General features: G+C 45.5%; 1 protein-coding gene across 2 annotated transcripts in view; it reads left to right on the top strand.

The window, feature by feature from the left end:
• The first annotated feature begins 5,417 nt into the window (after nt 1–5,417).
• Nucleotides 5,418–16,224, top strand: part of CACHD1 (cache domain containing 1) — a 113,215-nt gene continuing 102,408 nt past the window's right edge. For both annotated transcript variants that reach the window (XM_056355686.1, XM_056355687.1), the window contains exon 1: nt 5,418–5,945. In XM_056355686.1, the coding sequence (XP_056211661.1) occupies nt 5,736–5,945 (210 nt within the window). In that variant the 5' untranslated portion in view covers nt 5,418–5,735. The remainder of the gene's footprint in view (nt 5,946–16,224) is intronic.

The raw sequence follows: 16,224 nt of genomic DNA, 5'->3' as shown, positions 1-16,224 counted from the left end.
TACGGTTATATTAATCTCAAACTGTTTGACTGCAGCTTTCCTACACTAGCTACTTATCGTTCTCTTCTACACTGTGATTAATTGCATCTGTTATTTTTCCTATATCATGAACTTCTGTTGTCACATCATGCTCCCACAGTGGTTTTGTTTCAGGAGAAACAAGATGCGCTGAGATGCCCAGACCCAAAAAACCCTCTTTCTAGTAAAGGGTAAGAAAATGCCAGAATAGCAGAAGATTCTGCAGGGGGAAGTTTCTGGCTTTGTCTCCAATTTTCTTTCTCTGGGCCAGCAGGAGTGGCAAACCAAGATCCTTGGGACCTTCCATTGGCTTCCAGATGCCTCTGCCTTAACCCCTGTTCAGTGCTTGCTTAAAAATTTCAGCCCTGCAACCATGATAGTTTGAAGCCTACAAGTTTATTTTCTCCCTTACATCATCTTTTAGTTAGAATTTAGTATAAAATTAGCTGACCTGAAAGGAGACCTTACCAATAATGCTGTGATATAGCTACGCTGCTAGCATCAGGCTTTTTCAGTGCCGAGCTGTACAGCTGGGCACAACTCACTTTGAAATCCCACACTACACACGTGATGGCTTTCATTAAAAATATTATCTGGTAATGATGGTGCTATGGAAAGAACGCTCTCATAGGCACACTTACAGACCTGGGCTGGGGAGAGAGGAGACCAAGGCATTTTTCCATTTTCATTACTGGTTGTAATCTATAGGGGAATGACTGATTAAGTGTGCAGATGTTGCACTGACTATGAGATAAAACTTGGGTGTTTATAGAGTCTTACAGGCCCTACCATGTGATACATGTGAAAATGGGCACATAGGAGAAGTACAGGCTTAAGAACAGGGTTATACCAACGCTCTCCCAATCAGGAATTAATGAGGAATGTTCAAGGAACAATTCTTTCCAATGTATAACACAGATTGTCATTTGCCTGCAAGGGAAAAGGTTTAGAGAAGCAGTTTCCAGATGCGTTAATCAATTGCTACTTGAATTATTCCGTGCTAAATCAAAGAATAAGAGATGCTACCCTTGGCTTAATCTGAACATGTCAGTATATTCAACACGTAACTCTCTAAAGAGTGAGCAAAGATCAAACTTACTGAGAAAGCAAGAGCTAGCAAAAAGTTGCAACTTCCAGAGAAAACATGTAAAGGTATAATGAGAGGGATGGGAAGCTGAACACGAAAATCAACATGGGGAAAGTAAGCCCTTCAGACTTAGCCTGTGTCCATCTTACTGATGACCACAATCACAATGAAGGCAAACAGAAAAGGAGTCAGGTGAGAAAGTAAAAACAAAGCACATAAATTGGGAGAGAGAGGAGGAAGACTGCAGTGAAGCAAAAAGTGGTAGCCTCATGTAAACTTTCATTTTCTCTATTTTTAATCTGGATTTATACCAAAAGATTAAATTTAGTCTTGGCTTTGAGGTTAGGAGTTTCTGGGTTCCTTTCTTGGTGAGCGAGTAGTTTCACTCTGCCTTTATGGGGTTTACTGGGTGTGCAGCTCGCACACGACCAGTTAGCAAAAGGGCTATGAACTGGGAGAGAGGGTCAGGCAGAGGGTATAAGGCTGCTAAACAAACATTCTGTCTACCTTATAATCTTTTTTGAGCGTATATTGTATTGCTAGCAGGCATGAAGATTAGTATCATAGAAGTGCCACGTTCAAGATTTTTGAAAGGTCAGACCATACTTTTTCAACACACAGTGTTCCTGATTTGCTAGGAGAGTACAGGGACTTGCTACAAAGTGAAGCAAGCACAGCAGCCTAGGGGTACCACAAAACAGATCTCTGGATTCAAATGGATCTGTACCTGTATAACCAGTTAGATTACAGTTTTTAAAGTATAAATACCTACCTGTAAAGGAATTACAGAATATGTATCAATAATGTCACGATCTCTAGAGGGATTTATGCAATAGAGAAACCATGTTGGATCATACGCTACAGAAATAGTGCTTTTCTGTGGTGCTGTCACATGCACCAGCTATTCTGTAGGCATCTCACTCGTTCTGTTTTCCAGCATTGCCATATACTGACCTATTCGGCATCTGTGTATGCTGCTGTCAAAAGCATGTTTAGTCCCACCATGGCAATGGGATTTATATCTGACATATGTTCCTCTTCTTCCCATACTCTGGCACTTAAACTCCAGATTCATTCTTTTCTTGCTCTTTAAAAAAAGAAGGGACGTATTTCTAGTGTGGCCTCATTTTTGCAGATCTTAACGGCTGCATTATTTATGCCTGAAGGCTGTTAGCATAGCAGAGGCTGCTTCTCTTCTCTGCATCTTCCTGTTCCTTTCCCTCTCCAGCCTGCAGCACATATACGCTCCACTTCTGGGGATGCCACAGCTCTACTGCACCAAGCAAGGGCAATCCTCCTCTCTTCAAGGCTTATTCCAAAGCAAGAGGAGACAGATTTAATCCACGGCTGTGTCAGCCTGACCACCTAAGCATCTGAAAGACCAGCCTGGTTTGAGAGGGCAATAAACGTCAGGTTGTCCAAACTGGCAGTTTTGACTGATGTCCTGTGACTCCATAGACCATATGATCTGGATTTTGGTGGGGTTTTTTTAGATATCCTATTCTTTTTCTGTGTGGCATTTTGGAGGGAATTATTTCCTATTCTTTAGATATTTTGACTTGTGAAAGTGAGCGCATGTACAACTAATTTAGAAATGGCACCGCCGGTGGTTACCTCGGTTGCAGTTCTGCATGGGGTCTGCTTTCCACATCACGAGCCAGCTCCTCCGTGAAATACGGGAGGCAAGGAGGCTGTGGGGTGGAAGGAAGGGTTGCTGACTGCTGCTGTGCTGGAAGCTGGCTAGCTTGTCTGGGGAGGCAGTGGTGTAGACGTGAGGTATACGGGAACTCCAGGAGGAGTCGGGGTTTGCCTGGAGGGCTGTAGAGTAAGTGAGTTTAGACTCTACACGAAAGTGTTAAACCTGTTCAGTTGGTTCCCTCGCCATGAGCAGGTTCCTGGGGCTTTGGAACCAGAAGGACAATTGCTTCATTCATTTCCTGAGGTTAGTTTGTTAAAAAAAGAAAAAAGAAAGGCTATTTGTAGCATTAAGCTTGTGATTTCAAGACCGAGTGTATGAACGGGATGGCTTGGATAGCTGGAAATTCAGTGGTGTTGCTAATGCAGCTAGCTACTGACTTAGCTCCAGCTGCAACCTTGATTTGACAATTTTTCATGTAACAAAGTTTACAGAGATGGAGGTTTCTTTTCGAACATGCAGCTAAGGTCAGAAATAAAACAAAAAAACATGGGTAGTTTAGCCAAGGTATTTGAAAACCACTCGGCTTTTCACTATAATTTAAAACCTTTGCGTCTTACACTAGTGAATCTAATAAAAAAACCCATAAAATGTAATACGAAAATGACTAGTGCTAAGAGCGAATTTGGCTCAGTTTTGCATCTCTCTCTCTTGGGCCCCAGCAAAATATTCCAACAGAAATCCAAAAGCTTCAGCATGATGGAAAGAAAATTCCTTGTCTTTCAGGTAACAAATGCTACTTCAGCAACGGAAATACAAGACACCAATTATGGCAGCTTTGGAAAGGCGGTGTTTTGGTTTAGATTGCTTTTGCTAAACCAGAAGTCCTCCTCAGGAAAATGAAAAAAAAAACCCAACCACCAAACCCAGAAATGTATGTTAGACACATAAATCACCTGAATGAACAAAAGCCAAGGATAAACTGATACAGGTTTTGCATAGTAAGAATTAGATTTCATTTATTAAAACCAAAGGAAAGAGAGTTTTGCTGACATCCCTCCCAAGAACAGAGAGGCAGGTAAAACCTGACTGACCCTGGGGGATGCCGGTGGGTGCTGCCTGGCCGCAGCCCTCTCCTGCTGGAGAAGGGTTTCGGATCCGGCCCAGGTCCCAAACTCGACAAAGTGGGATGGGGAAATCACTGCTAGCACTCAGAGCCTGGGAGAAGTCAAAAACAAAACCCAATCAATCATTAAAGCAGATAGAAACCACATTCCAAGAAAACAGGATATGATTATATGTCTCAGGTGAATTGTTAACTCGTGGAATTTGCTGCTGCTGGACCCAAGTGACTCCGGTAGGACTCCGTTACAAAAAATCAACTGGTGAAGTGGAGATTGAAGCCATCTTGTCACTACAGGTCAGATTTATTTAAAAATTGTATACACCCATGGGGTTTGACATGATGTAAAGTGTTAATTAACAAAGAGTAAATCTAGAGGCTATGTATTTTGTATGTGCTTAGTATTTGGCTGCTTGGGCTCACTGATCGCAGGCAGGAACTGCTGCCAGGTGTCACGTAAAGGGACTCCGGCTTTCATTTAGCAAATTTTACTCCCCTGTACATGTTTTCCTAACACAACCCAAAGTGCACACAAGGCTTCTGCCATGTTCCTAGTGAGGAGCATGATGAGGAGGGCAGGCCAAGGTGTGAGGAAGGTGAGGGATTGAGAAAGATGCTGCTACATATCACCAGGGCAGGGGCTGATGTGTTCTTGGCCGGGCGCTGCTTCCAGGGCCGATGGGGTTATGAGCAGAGGGTATAGAAAGGGGTTTCTTCCCATCGCCTGTAACGTGGTTTGCTTTCCCCCAGCTCTTCGTCCCGCCAAGGGGATGTTTCTCCAGGGGTCTCAGCTTGTTACATTCTCCGTGCCACTCTTCCTGGGAGGACAGCTATGGTCTGTGTGCCTTCCTTTCATTTATTTATTTGTCGGTTCTGTTGCATAACAAACATTTCCTCGAGCCTCACTGCTTGAGCCTGTGCTGCAGGGTGCCATCTGGGGCCGGATGACTCTGTGCTTCAGGTCACAAGAGGAGACAGGCACATTGCACTGGGATGTAAGAGAAGAAGATTTAAAAGAAAAGGTAAAAAAAAGTTTTAAAAAAGTAAAAGGAAAAAGTTAAAAAAATATGTTTAAATAAATGTAAAAAACCAAGGTTTAAAAAAGGCTAAAAAAAGTTATTATGAAAGGTTGAAAAAGGTTAAAAAAAGGTTTAAAAACGGGTATAAAAAGGTTTTTAAAAGGTTTAAAAAAAGTAAAGGTTTAAAAAGGTTAAAAAAGGTTTAAAAAGGTTAAAAATGGTTTAAAAAGGTTAAAAATAAGGTAAAAAGGTGTAAGAAAGATTTAAAAAGGTTAAAAAAAAAGGTTTAAAGGAAAGGTAAAGAAAAAAGGTTTAAAGGAAAGGTAAAGAAAAAAGGTTTAAAACAAAGGTTAAAAAAACGTTTAAAGAAAAAGGTTAGAAAAGAGCACGGCGAAGGCGCTACGCTGCGAGGCGGGGCTGGCGGGTGCTGCCGGCGGCCGCAGCCCTATCCCGGGCCGGGCGGCGGGGGGCGGGCGGGGCCGGCCGGGCGGTGGGGGGCGCGGGGAGCCGGGCGCTGCCCCCGCCCGCAGCGCGGCGGCACCACCCGCCCGCCTCTCCCCGCGGCGCCGCCGCTGCCGGCCCCGCCGCTCCCGCTCCTCCTCCGCTCCGCAGTTTGCGTCTCTCCGCCGCCGCTCTCAGTCAGCGGCGGGGCCGCGGCGCGCAGTGTCCCCGGAGCCGGGCGCGGGGCGCAGCGGCCGCCCGCCCAGCCGCCGCCGTCCCCCTGCATGGCGGCCGCCCCGCAGCCCTAGCCGGCCCCCGCGGCCCGGGGGAAGGCGGCGGCGCGGGAGTCGCGGCCGGGGCGGCGGGGAAGTTGGCCGGAGGCGCTGCCCGCGGCTCTCCCGCCGCGGCAGCATGGCGCGGGGCGGCGGGCGGCAGGAGGCCGCTGCCGCTGCCCGGGGCCGCCGCCCGCGGGGCCGGGGGCCGCTCGGCCTCCTCTGCCTGGCGCTGCTCTGCGGGCTGGGCGCCGCCGAGGCGGAGTTCTCCATCCTGGACGAGGCGCAAGTTCTGGCCACCCAGATGAGGAAACTCGCCACCGAGGAGCTGGGGGTCGTCACCATGCAGGTATGGCCCGGCCCGGCCCGCGCCTCGCCTGGTTTTCCCTGCTTCCCTCCCTGCTTCCCTCCCTCCTCCGCACGCTCTTCCCGATTCCTGCTTCGCCCTTTCTTCGCTCGCTCCTTTTCTCCCCCCCCTCGCGCCCCGGCTCCTCCGCAAACTTTCCCTCCGCCTGCGCGGGCCGCCCGGCTCCCCCGGCCCCGCTCCCTCAGCCGCGGCGGGCGGCGGGGCGGGCTGAGGCGGCAGCGCGGGGCGCGGGCGGGCTCCGCGTTTGTTTGTACCGCACACAATAGAGGCGGGCGGGAGCGTGTGGCCCCCCGCAAGTCCCGAAGGGCCGGGTTTGCGGGAGGGGGGGCCGAGCCGGCCGTGGGGCTGACCTGCATCCCGCCCTTGCGTCCCGCTGGCCGGCAGCTGCGGGGAGCCGAGTCCTGCCCGAAAACGCTCGGCTTGGGGTAAAGAAACGCTGCCCGGCCCGACAAGTTTATTCGGATGCTGTAATTCGCGTCGGGATTTGGGTGAAGGTAGTAGTGAGGAGTTATTCGCATCCCGACCTCGGAGGCTGCATCCTGGTGGGGTGACGTGTGCAGGGTGCTCAGCGCAGGGGGCTGTGTACGGGGGCTGTGCTGGCCCCAGCTATCGGCCACCGACCCTCTGGGGCAGTCGCGGGGATGTGAAATCAGATCCCCAGCGGCGCTGAGGGGAAGGTATGGTCAGTAGCAAATGCAGTTTTAAAAGCCTCCCCATGTGAAAAGGAGACACTTTCAGAGGATCAGCAGGGGTCTCTACCCAAATGGCCTTTTATCTTCTCTAAACTGGCTTCATTCTCTCACCTCTGAAACATCTTTGTGTTGGCCGGCCTCCTAGGGCTGCGTTTTGTCCAGGAAAACACTGAGCTGTCTCTTGTCCTTGATGCTAAGAAGACGTGGATTTAAATAACTTCACTTAACAAGGTATATTATTGATGTACTGAATTCAAGGAAGTCACTTTTTTTTTTTTTTTCCTGTGCCGTGCATACGCATGCATGTATTCCCCCTCAAAAGACCCCAGCGTAATCCTGTAAATGGTAGAGTCTCTGCCTACCGCAAATTAAGTCAGTATAATTGTAGCACTAAATCTGCCTGGTGTTAAAAAAAAGCAACACACGATCATCTCAACACTTTCTGTCTTTAAAAAAGCAACTCATAAACACGTACATTGTTACCTTGCTGCCATACACCAGCTAACCTTAGGATGAGCCAGGTTTTCTTTCCAAGAACTGTGCGGCTGATACGAACTCGGGAACAATCTGGATGCCGGTGTGCAGGATGCTAGTAATGTTAAAACTGTTTACTGTTAGTTGGATATTTAAGACCCCAAAGTAATTTAATGCAGTGAAACTGGTAGTTAAACTCTGAAACCCCTATTCATATGGAGCTCTATTTTTACATGCTTAATATTTTGGCTGTCTTAACTCCCATCAAGCTAATGCGCAGCCTGTCCTTTGCTCGCCCCTGTAACATTATTACAGCTGTTTAAGATTAAAAACCGGTGGGAACAAACCTCCCCTGATTTTAGAAGCTTCTTTGCTGACCTCCTACAGTAGAATGAAAAATGTTATGACATGTGTCACTGCAGCCCATGCTTCTCACTCGATTTTAGGGCAGAAATTTCCCCGCTCAGGCAGGGCCGGGTGTAGCTGGTACAGAATTATCCTTTTCTCCCCGCTCGCGCAGGGCTGTTGGGGAGGTGGTGGTGGGTGCCTGGTGCCAACCGGTGGATTCCCTGTGCTGCAGGACTGTCGGCGCAGTGGGGATGCTCAGGGCGATGTAAACAGGTGCCGTGGTGAGGCTGCACCTGGGCAGAAAGGAGGAGGGGAGGGGGGTTTGGAAGAAAAACGATGGAGCTTTCAGGCTTTAATTAGATATAAATCTAGGGGTGTTGCCCTGGGTTTAGAGGGCGACACGGAGGCAAGGCCCTAAATCAGGACCTAGTGAGAGGAAGTTGCGGTAGCGAGAGGAAGGATTAGTAACCAACCATTTGGGAGATGCGGTTTTATTTAGTTTCATAAACTGTAGAGGAGGAAGCGTCAGGGTTTAATGCTTCCCTTGCATGCTGTCTTCGTGCTTTGGTCCTTGCCAGCTGTGTCTCCCACGTCTGCAGATCCTGGTAATAGGCAGGAGGTGGTGTCACCCGCTGCCGGAGTGGGACATGACGGTGGGAGAGGGCTTTGAAGGAAGGATAGGTCGAGCTGGATGTGGGGAGGAAGCATCCAATGAGTGAAGGAGCAGGTGGAGATGCTTAAGTAGAGTGAAGGTGAGAGGTTGGTTTGGGTGTGTTTTGAGTCTGGAGAAAGAGAAAATTGTAGACAGAGCCTCCATAAGTGCAGGAAGGGAGGATAAGGTGGAGCCTCCAGAGCGGACACTAGAGGAGCAAGTGGAAGAGGTAAGAGAAGAACCACAAAATTTGTGAGCCTTAAATGCCTGTGAAAAGGGGCAGGGTGTAATGAATATGGAAGTTGGGAGATGGAAAATAGGTTAGATTTCTGCTGGAGCAGCCATCGGTGCTATAAACAAGATCTGTCTCCTCCGTGCAGTATCTACTTCTTGTGATACATTCTTCCTTTACCAGTGTTTCATGTAATTAGTCCAACAGCAACAAGGACTTAGTGTTTTTAATCAAATTGCATTATTTTGCATTGTTGAGAGGAACGAGGTGCATGTACGTCTGTGTTGTAATACAGGCTGAAGCTACGGGAAGGATGAGGATGAGAGGGATTTCTCATGTCAGCATCGGTCTGACAATTGTTTCTGGCACTCACACCACTGCTTTCTATTTATAGACACTTGCATGAGTGTAGTCTCTTTGACTACTACTTTTAAGTAATGCTTTGTTTTCTCACACATGTAAGTGCTCTGATTTCATATACAGTTTCATTCCTTGAATATGGTACTATGTAGAGCATCTGAGGGTAATGTAATGCAGGTGACAAATCAGGAGGTGCATCACTTGCTGAATGTATTGGACAGCAGTTTAACAGTTTCTTATTTAAGTTTAAAATTAGAATATACACATTTGTATCATACGAAGTACTCGGTAAGAACATGTGTTGGGTGCGGCAGTGCAGAAGGACTTGTGGGTTCTTGGGTGTCTGTGTATTACCATCCTGGGTGTCGTTTCTCCAGGAGTGGTTAAATATAGAAAGTTCGATTGTCTGGCTTCCTCTGTTGCACTGATTAATTATTGTTCCCACTTTGTTTGACAGTTCTACCAAAAGCACAGTGAATGACATCGCTGTATCTTATATCACATGTATTTCCTTTTATGCTTCAGGGTGTGGGGTGGTGCATATGCGGATGTGCTTGCACTTCCCCCCCCCCCAAGGAATAGAGTTGATCTATGTATAAGTTCTTCCCAAAGTTCATCAACGGTTCTTCCAAATTAACCAGAAACAACCACACCATGATCTCTCACTCTTCCCTCCCCTTCCTGCAGGACAGCAGGTGCCGCACTGTGGCAGCGGCAGGAGGAGAAGCCGCTGGTTCGCGGGGTGCTGTGCCCACAGCAGGTGTACCTACAGTCACCTGTGACTGTTACCTTCTTTTTTTGTTAGCTAGAGCTGACGGCATTGGCAGTGTCCGTACCATTATAGGGAGCAGCTTTTGGCAGCAGGCTGCATCCGTGCAAGGCAGCGTGCACTCATGTCTCTGCTTGCTGGTCTGAGCAGCCGTATTACTTATTACACAGCAGACTACATCTTAAATAGACTAATGTCATGACTCGCAGAAGGCTGGAGCTTGGTCAACGCGTGGCTCATGTGGCAGTCCTATAATATATTTTCCTGGGCAGAGCTGACACTCGGCAGTAATTAAAAGCTAAGCACCTATCATACTAAAATAAATTGCTGGTTGTGGCATGACCTGGTCTGCTGGTGGATTTTAACCACCATCCCTGTTACCTGTCTTCTCTGGCCTGGTTGAAAGTACAGAGTAGGTTGTTGGTTGAAACAACTGAAATTCTTTGGTTGGGAGGTGTAAACAGGAAAAGAATAAATCAGAACTTTTGTGAGCATTTGGTTTCATTTTGGCAAGGTTTAACCCTCTAAATCTGCATGGGGCATCCAAGGTGAGGACTATTTTTTGATAGTGCGGGACAAGGCAACATTTCCACCTCTGAAACAGGGATATAAAACTTGCAGTGAGACTTGAAAGGATTGAGCAGTGCTTTGAAGATGAAAAGCATTGTTAAGTGCTTCTATAACTTTCAAAATGCATGTTGGTGTTTCTAGCCAGGTAGTAACAAAAGTTACAGGCCCAGAGGGCCCTGAGTATTTTTGAAGGCAGCTCTGCCATCTTAATCCTTTACGCTTACTCTGTGAAGGAAGCACGGCCCTTTCTCATTGTGTATAACTGATCTTGGAGGTTGGAAGGAAAAAAAAATGCAATTTGAATCCGAAAACAGCGGTTTGCTGGTCATTTTTTCCCAATTTGGCGCTTGTAGGTTTGGTGCTTTTTTTCCCTCCTTATTATAGTAATACTGGTTCAAGTGATGTAGTGATGTGTAAAATAACAAACTGCGTAGTACAAGTTTCTCCAGGTCGATTGGCAAGTGTATTGTTTATTTATTTTACTAATAACTTGTCTGGCCTTAGGTTTTTCAAGAAGAAAAGACTATGCACAGACCAGAATGACGTGGAGACAGGGAGATGTCCGGGGGTTTATACAGGGAGGATGCCCTGACACCCTTGTTCTGAGAAATCCACGTTCTTTGAAGATTTCTGGGTGATGGCAAATAGTTGCAGTCACCAGAACTGTTCATTTGTTTAATCTCTCTGAAAATGAACACTGACAGAATAGAGTATTGTTTTTTTTTCTAATGGGATGGTCTTCTGGCTAATGGCAGAGGATTTACAGCTCTGAGAGATAAATCCCATTTTGAGCTGTGCTGCAGACCAGTTGAAATGCCAGAACCGTGGTTCTCTATCTCTGAAATCAGGGGTTTCACGCAATTCCACACTTATTTCTATGGGTATTTACAAATAAATGTCAGTGACTGTGAGGTTCTTGCACAACAAGTGATGTACCTGGACCTCTGTGGACCCTCAGCCAAATGACAGCACAGAAAACCTCTTCCCCACCCGCCCCCCACCGCCCTTTTACTTTCAGGTTGTTTCCAGCTTGTGAAGCTGAAATACAATAGAAAAATGTAAGTAAGGAGGGCTGATAAATGTTTGACTGTATTTTTCTTTTTGTTTTAATTATTATTTGGCAGTACTGCACCCTTTAGTAATAATTACAGAGTAGAAACCAGTCGAGTAAAACCTCATCTGTTTTACATGATTATGTCTTGGTTTGAATCCAGCTACAGCAGCCTTTTTCAAGGCTTTCTGAAAGCCCAAGACTGCAGCAGTTTTTTATCCTGTTCCACATGGATTCTTTTTTTTCCAGCATGAAACATTTCAAAAAGATAGAGAGAGGTCCTGGTGGAAGGACAGTGAAAATGGCAGCGCTTAGGAGACCGAATCTGAATTTTTAATTAGGCTTTGAGTTGTTTCTTCAAAGTGTCGGGACATTGTTAGTGATGTAAGTCTTGTTGCATTAGTGGAGACTGACATTTTGCTTCAAACAGGGAGAATGCAGCTGTCCTGTGCAGATAAAAGTTGCCAAGTGTGGTGCAGCAAGGTGGGTTGGTAGATAATTAGCCGTCCCCTGCACTGCTGCGACGAAGGACCCTGCTAGCCATGGCGGGGACTGGAGGGGTTATTAGCAGCAAGAAATCCAAGTATGCTGTGAAGTGATTGGGAATCTCTCAGCTGTGGCAGGGCTGATAACATGTATGTTAAGAAGGCACAAAAGTAGATACAGCACGTGTTAGCCCTCTTTTTTTCTTGGCTTAATTCAGTAGAGGAAGAATGGTTAGTGCATGATGATCTGAACATAGTGGGGAAGCTGCTCTGCTGCCGGTAGCTTGGCCAGGCACTGGTCAGAAAAAAATCTAATGCTGTCAAGCAATGTCGAGTGCCTCACCTTCTTTCAGACAGAAAGGCAAGATATGTTTGAGAATGGAGGGAGATACAAAGTGTTAAAGGACTTCTTTTGTCTGTGTGTGTGTGTGTGTTTAGCAGTTATTCTGCTGTGTCTGTGGCTAAAGGGAAGTATTAACAGATTTTTTTAAAAAACAATTATTCTTTTCTGTTCATTGATGATTGCTGAAAAATGGACAAAGAAATGATTGGAGCCTTGTCAGTTCAGTACCCTTACGTGTGGAAGTGCCCAGCTGTAAGGAAGTACTCTGGATTTCTGTATTTCCTTTGTCAGGGCACTCCAGTGTGACCTGCTCAAGGCTGGGGTGCAGGGCTCCCCGAGTGCAAGCCTGGCTCTGTGAAGCCTGCTAACGGCAGCGCTTCATGGATCCGAGCTTATGGGGGCTTTGCTGGGGACTTCAGTAAGGGTTGGATAATGTTCGAGGAATTATTTATTTCTATGTAGTTGAGTAGGAAAACACTAACTTTTTTTTTTTTTTTCATTTTTCCTGTACACAGATAACATAGCTTAAAAATTGAAATTTACGTAGCTTATTTGATGTATCAGTTTTTGTTTTGTATGTCAAAAATTCTGTTGAGGTTTTGACTAATAGCTGTACTACCTCTTCTTGTGTTGTAGGCTTAATGCAGAATAAAGTGTAAAATTGTAAAGTATGGAGGGATTGCATTCTGCAGTCATTGTTTTCCTGTAGTTTATTGTTGTTCAATACTACGCAGTGTTAATCTGAAAGGATATCCTTCTGCACTCCTTCCCACGGAAAAGAGAGTTTAATAACATCGTTACTTACCCAGTGTCTGTTGTGAAGACATGTCTTTTCTTATATAAAATAGAGTGCATGCTAAGTCATTGCTTGAATCTTGCGTTATGTGTGCTCTTCCCTGGTGCAGATTTCTGAACAAGGCTATATGTCTAATTTTGCAGAGAAAAATCTTAGCTGACTTGTGAAATAATCATCGTGCACAAGTCAATGATACTCATTTCCAATCCCATGAAAAGTTTTAATGGAGTTACTTCTACCAACTTGTAAGGTCTCTAAATTTAGAGTCTCCCAAGTGATTTTGCAAAAGTATATTTGCACAATTACAATCATTAGCAAAACCAAACTATTACGTCTCCCTTTACCAGCTTCTCAGCCAAAGCAGCTGATAAAACCAGCTTTTTACTAGTGCTGTTTCCCTCCGAGCACACAGTTTTGCTCAGCTTTGACTATGTGAAATGAGGCTGCAACCACTCTATGAGAAGAGCAAAAAAAGCCCTGACACCTTTTTGAGAAAAGCTGTAATTTTACTTTCAACATTTCTGTGGAGTTGTCTGGCCAGTGCTTTCTGTCCGGTTTTGGCCACCTTTTGCACATACTCCTGCAATGCAGCAGGAATTTTTGGCTATACTTACGATCGTCGCAGGTGGGAATGAGGCCAGGGAAAAGGGCTTTAAAATAGACACATCTGGAAGTTGCCATAAAAGTTTCTAGAAGCTTGAATGCCTTAAGCAGAATTTCTTGTGCGTTCACCCTGGTAGGGTTATGAGAGTATTTTTGTGCCATTTTTTGTGGATTTCAGACCAGATTGCATGTGAAGGTAAGTTCAGCTTGGTGGTGACGATATGACCACACCAAAGGGCTGAGGTGCTCCCACGACCTCCCTGTCTCTGGTTCGGTCGCTGCTTTTCTTGCTTTTAGCAAAGGAAGCATTAGAAATATTTCCTCTTGGGCTGTGCTTTCACCTCAGAAGTAATATTGAACAAAACCTGGGGAGGTGTTTGTGGTGATGGGGTGGAGGGGAGAAGGGACAGACTCCCCAAAATAGCTATAGTGGGAGCCTGTTTGCCTGGGGCAAATCCAGGCTCCAAGCCAAGGCTGGAAAGGGTTTACCAGCCCTTGGGAAGGTTGTGCGGAGAGCCAGGAGGGCTCTTTGCCTTTTGTTGGAAAATAAAGGAACCCCAAATTATGTGGGTCAGGAACGTAAGATTTTACGATAGCAGACTTTCCTGTTGGGTGAGGGTAGCATTTCATACTAAAATGAACAGCAAGCTAGCGAAATATCTTGATTTTAACCAAATAAGCAGCGGTCTTCACCAGTTCTTTCCCAGAAGCCATGTTGGCACAAAGAAGATCAGCTGTATGGTCCCTGCCTGCTTGTGATCATTTTTTCTCCTTACCCCTTACCACATGATGGCAGATGGGTGTGAAAACTGATCAAACAGTGCTGCAGCTGCAGGGAGGGGTATTCAGCAGCATTGGGATGGCGGTGTGGCCAGCAGTAATGGCAGAGTTGTCCCTGGCCAGGGACCATTCCAGCATACCGTGCCATCTCCGCTGCATTCCAGGTAGTGCGCTCCACTGTGGGGCGGTTCAGCTCGCTGGTGCATCCCAAACCTGGCTGCTTTTGGAACAGGAGATAGCCCAAGTCCTCAGCAGAGACTGGTTGTGCTTGACTTGCACTAGCATTGTTTTGCCTCAAAACAGCAAGGAAGAAAAAAACCCCACGTCATGTGATGCTTTTTGGACAAAGGTAGATGCTGAGGTGTTGATTCATTGGCAGGCATCAGGTGAGGAGCACTTTCTGGGAATACTCTGCACAGACACCTTGGTATGGCTACAGAGCATGTGCTTTTTGGGAGCAAAATGAAGTTTGCCTGAAGTGTTTGCTTTCAGTGGTCGTCTGTCCATTGCAAATCAACATGCATGCAAATGCTGATGGAAGATTAGCACAGAAGAATGTAGTTTTCAGGCTATTTTTATTGTTTTATTCATGGTCAGTGAACTAGCACGTTGTTTTCCCTTGTTTTTCCCAGTATGGAAGTCATACGGGGCTTCTGACATTTGATTTTGGAGACCTAAACACAATTTGGAGGAAAAGAAAGACGCAGGATCTCTCCTCATTGCAAGGAGCGTAAAGCGGAGGAGGAAGAGCTGCTTCAAGTCAGTGCGTCCTAGCTTGTTGTTGAGTATTTTGTTAGTGAGGCTGAACGCGGGTGTGTGGTCTGCAGGTTCAGCTCCCAGTTGACAACAGCTGGCAGTCAAGCCCTTGTGGACCGGCATATTTGAGAGAGGCCAAACCAATGTTTTTGAGGCAGAATTTTTGTGTTACATGGAAGTCATATGAAACATAAAATAAAGGTGTTTATTAATTTAAGGATAATACATTTAGCAACTTCAACAATGAAAGGATATTTAATTTAAATATCCTACGACTGTGGTCTAGGTAGACAACTTCCTTGGGCATACTGTTTGCCTAAAGAAGCATGTGTAATGTGAATTTCTTCGTTGTCTTTCATTTCTTTTGCCAGTGGCTATCCAGGACTGTCAGGTGTGATGAGAGGTTCATTCCTTTGGTCTGGTTTGGTGGAGTTTGGCTACAGAGGACAATTTACAGGGAAAGCTGCACTTTCTGGTGCAGGCAGGAAGACAGGAATAAGTACTGAGGATGGCTCATTTGTCACATTATCTAGCAGTGGTCAGGCGTCTGTTTTTAAATTGCAAATTTTGAAGTCTTTCATCTTTAGATTAAAATTAGAAAATGCTATTCCTGGATACACAGTCTTTTGTGTCTGGCTTGTAGGAGGTCATGATTTAAAAGGAAAAACCCATTTGAACAAAGTTAATATTCAAATACATTGCAGGAGGAAGGTGAAAATAGCAAACTTTTAAAACTTAGCTTCACCAAAGTTGAAGTTGCAAATATAAAGCTAACCACCATTCAGGAGCCTACCTTCTCTTGTCAGTTACGGCTTAGTAGTGTAATTTGGGAAACAATGTAGTCTATTCTTAATGTTTTATTTTTGACTAAAATGAAACTATCATTGTAAATCACAATATTCCATCTCTTCCTTTTGAATTCTGCTGCTGTTGTATTTTATGTAGCCCTAGATGATTTCGGTAGCTGCTCTGAGGGATATGCTTGATGGTCTTGAAGTTGTTAAAATCAGTCAGCTGAAGATCCAGCTGTTCTTGGCAGAGGTACCCGTGCTGTGCTGAGCTTGCTGCTGGGACTGTGGGATTTTGTTCCAAAAGTTGTATTTGGTTTTTGACATTTCAGATATCGACATACAGATGATACTGTATTTCCATTAAAACTACTGGATGCAAAGCTAAAATTAAAATAACCCCAACATAGTCATGACAGTAGGTAACTAACTTAATAGAAATGACTAGTTGTTTAATTCTGTTTGGTGAGAAAATGAATCTAATGACTTTTACAACTCTACTGATTCACCATGATGTCACATAAATGTAATTTTGCCTCCCCCTTCGTATTTATGTATTCAG

This window comes from Falco biarmicus, chromosome 11, assembly GCF_023638135.1.
Source record: "Falco biarmicus isolate bFalBia1 chromosome 11, bFalBia1.pri, whole genome shotgun sequence".
Classification (NCBI taxonomy): domain Eukaryota; kingdom Metazoa; phylum Chordata; class Aves; order Falconiformes; family Falconidae; genus Falco; species Falco biarmicus.
This window is presented reverse-complemented; position numbering and strand designations above follow the sequence as displayed.